This window comes from Cricetulus griseus, chromosome X, assembly GCF_003668045.3.
Source record: "Cricetulus griseus strain 17A/GY chromosome X, alternate assembly CriGri-PICRH-1.0, whole genome shotgun sequence".
NCBI classification, from domain to species: Eukaryota; Metazoa; Chordata; class Mammalia; order Rodentia; family Cricetidae; genus Cricetulus; species Cricetulus griseus.
In genome coordinates, this window is record NC_048604.1 from 16,953,632 (window position 1) to 16,959,631 (window position 6,000).

General features: G+C 40.4%; 1 protein-coding gene across 4 annotated transcripts in view; it reads left to right on the plus strand.

Annotated features, from left to right (window-relative positions):
- Nucleotides 1-2,968, plus strand: part of Plac1 (placenta enriched 1) — a 165,797-nt gene extending 162,829 nt beyond the window's left edge. For all 4 annotated transcript variants that reach the window (XM_027432103.2, XM_027432105.2, XM_027432106.2 and 1 more), the window contains one exon: nucleotides 1,928-2,968. In XM_027432103.2, the coding sequence (XP_027287904.1) occupies nucleotides 1,986-2,507 (522 nt within the window). In that variant the 5' untranslated portion in view covers nucleotides 1,928-1,985 and the 3' untranslated portion in view covers nucleotides 2,508-2,968. The remainder of the gene's footprint in view (nucleotides 1-1,927) is intronic.
- Nucleotides 2,969-6,000: the final 3,032 nt, after the last annotated feature.

Consider the following 6,000-nt stretch of genomic DNA (forward strand, 5'->3'; position numbering starts at 1 on the left):
GTTTCTATTGTTGTTTTATAGGGGAGAAAAAAACAGCCAGCCCCAGAAGTAACACTTCAGAATAAAGAAAGAGCACAGAAAAACCACCTTTTGCTTCTTTTTACACCCTCCCCCCAACACTACAGAAAGAATGAAGAGTCACTAAGAAAGAGAGGAAAGATAGTATGACAAGCCATACCCATCAGAAACAAAGCATTGCATCCAGGGCAGTGCAGTCTTCTAGTGGGCCTCAACAGCATGCTTTAACTCAAGAATTCCACAAATCTGTCAAAAGCAACAGCAGAGAAAGAGCTGCCTGTTTACAGATGGGAAAAGGGAAGGGCTTGGGGGCTTTTTAGCCTGATGATATGAGTATAGTAGGCACTCAATAAATATTAGTCAAAGGATGAAATCATCTATATGAGGAATACTTAGCAGGGAACAAAAGTTAATCCCCACACTTATGCTCATGAGTTTCTTTCCAATTTTTCGGCACTTTCTGTTTGATTTATGTGGTTTTCCACGTTTAAAGTAAAAGCTGAATTGGGCAATATTTGATGATGTCCTTCTTTCTCCCCTTCTTGCCTCCCTCGGCTGCCATGTTTTAGACAGTTCCTCTTAGCTTTGTTCTTTTCTCCCTGCCATTGTGTCTATTACTTTTTCAGGGGCAAAAGACAAAAAAAAAAAACCCAAAAGCTAGCAAGCACAAATGAATCTGAAGCAAATAATTTAGGAGTTAGTTGGCCATTCTACACATAAAGCATAAAGAAAATGATTCCTTTTAAATATAGGAGTTCTTTTAAGTAGTTTATGTGCAATATGCATTTCAAATGTAAAATTAAGACCAGAATGATTGGAGGGGTATTTTTTATTTTGAGAACAGGTCTTGCTCAGTGTGAGCCACCATACCAAGCTCAGAATGTTGCTGTTTTTTTCTTTCTCTTCCTTCCTTCCTTCCTTCCTCCCTCCCTCCTACTCCTTCCTCTCAGTCTCTGGCTCTCGGTCTCTGTCTCTGTCTCTCTTTGAAATTTCTCAGGTTTGCAACATGCCCCACTATATCAGAGAATATTTTGGTCATCATGAGTTACAATGCTACTGATGGAATGCCAGATGAATTCTTTTGGTTGTATTTAATTGAGCCATTTGCTCAAATTTCAATACATGGTTGTCAGGGATAAAATGCAGTTTCTCCTTAATTTTTTAAAGAACTTGTTATATTTCATTGTGGGGAGGTGTGTGCTTGCCACAGTGAGTGTCTGGAGGGCAGAGGATAACTTTCAGAAGTCTCTCCTTCCACCGTGTGAGTTCCAGGGATTGAACTCAGGTCATCAGGCTTACCAACAAGTACCTATACCCAGTGAACCATCTCACCAAGCTTCTTCTTTGCCTTTAAAGTTCAATTTGTTTTCTAAGAAAAGGAGTCATAAGGAAGGGCTTGTTGGGATAATATATGTGAGGGCATCACAACCATTAAGGCACACCAGGTTGCTAGTTTGAATTAAACTGTTATTTCCCACGTCTTGATTTAATGTTTAACATGAAACTGTTTTGTTTTGGTTTTGTGCTCATTGTACACAAAATGGGATACCAATCCTGATCAGTGCAGATTCTCATGCTACACAAGAGGGAGGGATATGTGTTTCATACCAGAACAGCATGAGAAAGCCACTTAAACCGTGTGCCACCATTCCAGACCCATATAACTCAGTGGTAGAGCACCACCAAATAAATAAATAAATAAATAAATAAATAAATAAATAAATAGTAATAAAATCCTAAGAGGCCATGTTAGTTATCTTTAACATGCAAGTTCCTGCAATGAAATTAAAATTCACTTCTGCCTCACATGGAAGTTTCCCTCTTCTCTGTATTTTTGCTTCAAAAACTCATACTTGAACATTACATAAGACATGAGGTAACTTGTCTCTTGTATTTTTATGTATTCTAGAATTCCTTCTTGGACGCCTTCTTGCCTCCCGTGAGTTGTTACCCAACCCGCTGCAAGAATGAAACTCCTCAAGTTCCTAGGAGGGATCGTCTTCTTCACCTTCATGTTTTCCGGCTACTCGGAGCAAAATCAAGTGAATGTGCTGTGCTCAACCGATTGGTTCATGGTCACCGTTCACCCCTTCTTGCTGAATAATGATGTGTATGTCCACTTTTATGAAGTGCATTTGGGCCTGGGTTGTCCTCCCAACCACGTTCTCCCACAATTCTACCAGTTTACCTACCGCGTTACAGAATGTGGCATCCGCATCAAGGCTATCTCTCCAGATGTAGTTATCTACAGCTCTGAGATTCACTATGCTTCCAAAGGCTCCTCATCTAGATATGTGATCCCGGTGTCATGCGCTGCCCCTCGACGGTCCCCTTGGCTCACTAAGCCCCACTCCGTGCAATCTCCCAGCAATAACATGGCTTCGGCCCCGAGGAATGATACGAGCTACCAAGTGTTCAGCTTGCCGGAGCCAAGCCAAGGATCCAACTGCAGTTGTCCACCTTATGTCTTCAAGCAAGAGAGCATGTAAGCCCATCATCGAGCCGAGCCAAAGATCCAACTGCAGTTGTCCACCTCATGTCTTCAAGCAAGAGAGCATCTAAGCCCATCATCGAGCAGAGCCAAAGATCCAACTGCAGTTGTCCACCTCATGTCTTCAAGCAAGAGAGCATCTAAGCCCATCACCAGGCAGAGTCTTTGGAGGCCCATCTTGTGTAGTCATCTGACTCCACTGATATTTCTGGGGACTAGTGTGTTCACTCAGATGATATGAGGAAACCCATGTAGTGCCCAGATTTGGGGACTTCTGAAAACTCTGTTTCTGAAATTAGAATGTAGTATTTTCTACTGTCAGTCAAATAAGTGCCATTATGGCTTTCTAAGAAGAATTTTGTGAAGGGCCAATTCATATATACCCAATTATACCTTTCTTTCTTTTTTTACTATTTTTGTATCTTTAAAAAATAATAAAGTTCTGATGGCATTAAAGAATCAGTTGAATGGTTTTGCTTCATAAACACGTAGCTCTTTTTAGCTATGAAACAGGAGTTAATCTACATGGCTTGCCGACATCTGTGCCTGGCTTTTTCTCTCCAGGATGATTTCCCACCCCTTCAGGTTCCTCTCCAAAGCCTTTCCCAGGAGAATCTCTCCCTCTATATCCCCATTTCCCGTCTTCTGTTTACAACCAACGAGCTTAGCACTAAGTCTCCCTTGTTTGATCTCCAGCTATACCACTTCTTATGTACAGAAAGGATAAGCTGGTTATCTTCAAGTCTCCAGTGATTCTGGGAAGCAGACAAGTCACGTTCCAATGGTCCCAGGCTAGGTTCCCAAGGCTGAGCTGGATCATAAGCTTACAGTACTTTGATAAAAGTCCTCTCACCCCCAACATAAACTATCAGAAACCAGCCACAAAGTGTGGCTGCCTGTTAGCTTTCTAAAAGGCTTGGAGCAACAAGAGGAAGTGAATAACTCAACAACTATTTATTATGCAGTGAAGTTACATGCAGACCTGGCTCTGGATACTGAGGGCATGGTAGTGAGAAGAAAGGGTCTCTGAAATCGAGGTCACATAGCTAGTAAACAAATAAGTAAATAAAGATAAACTCAGATAGTGACAAATGCTATGAAGGACTTCAAACAAAGTGACATGGGAAACTGGGGAGGGAGCAGGCCTCTAAGGTCTTGCCATTTGAACTCTGTCTTGGATGTGAAGACAGGGAAAATCTGGAAAGAAAAAATTCCACATAGTAGAAACCATCCCGTTTAACTCTCACTACAACCTTATAGAAGAAGTCCTCTTGTCACATCCTTTTTAAAAGTAAGAAAACTAGACTCGGCAGAGGCAGGAAGATTGCTATAAGTTCAGAATAATATAATCTACATAGTGAGAGTATCTCAAACACACACACGGTGGGGGCATTGAGGCATGGATGATTAAGAAAGCAGTTCAAGGGTGTATATAGCTAGTAAGAATCAGACTCTTAAAAACATCATGTATAGGGGCTGGAGAGATGGCTCAGTGGTTAAGAGCACCGACTGCTCTTCCAGAGGTCCTGAGTTCAATTCCCAGCAACCACATGGTGGCTCACAACCATCGTTATGAGATCTGGTACCCTCTTCTGGTGTGCAGATATACATGGAAGTAGAATGTTGTATACATAATAAATAAATAAATCTTAAAAAAATCATCATGTATATCATGAGCACAAAATTCTTATTTGTCAATAAAAATTACTTTTAAAGAAGAAACTAATGCTTAAGAGAGATGGAGTGGTGGTTAAAACCACTTGCTGCTTTTCCAGATGACACAAGTTCGGTTCCCAGAACCCATATCAGGCAACTCACAGCCATCTATAACGTGAGTTCCAGGAGATCCAAAGCCTCTGGCCTCTGTTGGCACCTGCACATACATGCTCCCATACACATACTTACATATGTACACATAATTAAATATACTAAAAGTAAATCTTGAAGTAAAAAGCACACATTGTTTTAACATGATTTTTCTCATTAATAAAGGTGAAGTGCTTCATGAGACAAATAAATATTTGAAAGGAAATCATCAAGAAAAGAAATTCCACTATGGTAGTTAAAAGGGACAGAGATTCATCTCAGTATCTCTAGCCCTTTTGGATAAAATGCCAGGTAGCAGTCCCTGGAAGCAGGGTATGGATGCAACAAATACTTATCATAGTTATCTGATATGTCAATCACTACGTTAGGTGTTGATAATTCAATGGCTGACAAAACTAACACAATCTGATGTGATAGAACCACAGAGATGCCTACAGAGTTAGAAACCACAAAGGCTATTCAAGCCCAGAGAATCGATTTGCACAAAGATATGAGGACCAGGGCTAAGGTCATTGGAGAAAGTGCTAGTAGTCTCTTTCAATACAGTGGAGGCAGGGCAAAGGGGCAGATGTTGATGGGAAACAATGAAAATGGTATAAAAAAAAGACTTCAAAGATGACAGAAATGACACAGAATGGTGTGTGAAAAAATGGGAAGAAAGTCAGATCAGTTTTAGTCACCAGGGCAACAGATAAAAACCAAGATGGCGGAGGCCTACAATTTACAAAATCGGGGACATTTGAGGAGGATCTTATAAGAAAGTTACTTCCATTGAGATAAGATGAAGGTGAAGGCCATTCTCGGTAAAGAGATTTGCAAAAAGAAATGTGCAAAAAGAACTGAGTCTCCCTTCCCCGGCAGCTATCAACAGCCAATAGCTCTTCAGTTATGGGTGGGACTTAGTGAGGCCCTTCCTGCTTCATCCTGGAATTTTAGCTGGCTAGAATTCCTGTAGGTCTTATGCATGCAGCCACAGCTGCTGAGAGTTGTGATGCAACATCCCCCAGGCTCTAGTCAATGGCCCCACCCCCACACACGCTGACATTACTAAATGGACTCATGGGTTTCAAAAATTACTATATGAAGTTGGAAGTGAAAAGTGATGAGGAAGTATGGAAGATATTGGGAGAAGGCAGGAGGAGTAGATTTGATAAAGAAAAGTTATTGCATACATGCATAAGAGTCTCAAATAACAAAAGAAAAACATGTATGAAAAGAACAGCTGATCAGTGATCATATTTCACATAACTTGACAACCCAATTTAATTAAGCAATGTTTTTAATCAGCAATAGGAACTGGAAGAGCAAAAAGCTATCTTAACCATTGAGTCATGCCTCCAACCCCTAAACCCAAATTTTTAGTTGAGTAATTTAGTTGTCTTGTGATCCACCACTCCAAAAGAATGTTTTCCTTCCTTATTGTGGTAAGGTTCAGTTAATTTGTAAGGTGACATGATTTATAAAACTCCATAAATAGTGTTCAGCATGTCTGTAATAATAGTAAGAAATGCTGTGTTGCCATTAAGGAAATGGGCATGTTCACCTTTCAATTTCTAGAAAAGCCAAAAATGTCTGCACCATTTGTTAGGATAATTGCTTGTCAGATCTTAAAAATTAGAGCTTTAATGAGATGTTTCACCCATATAAGGAGAAGCGGAGTAATG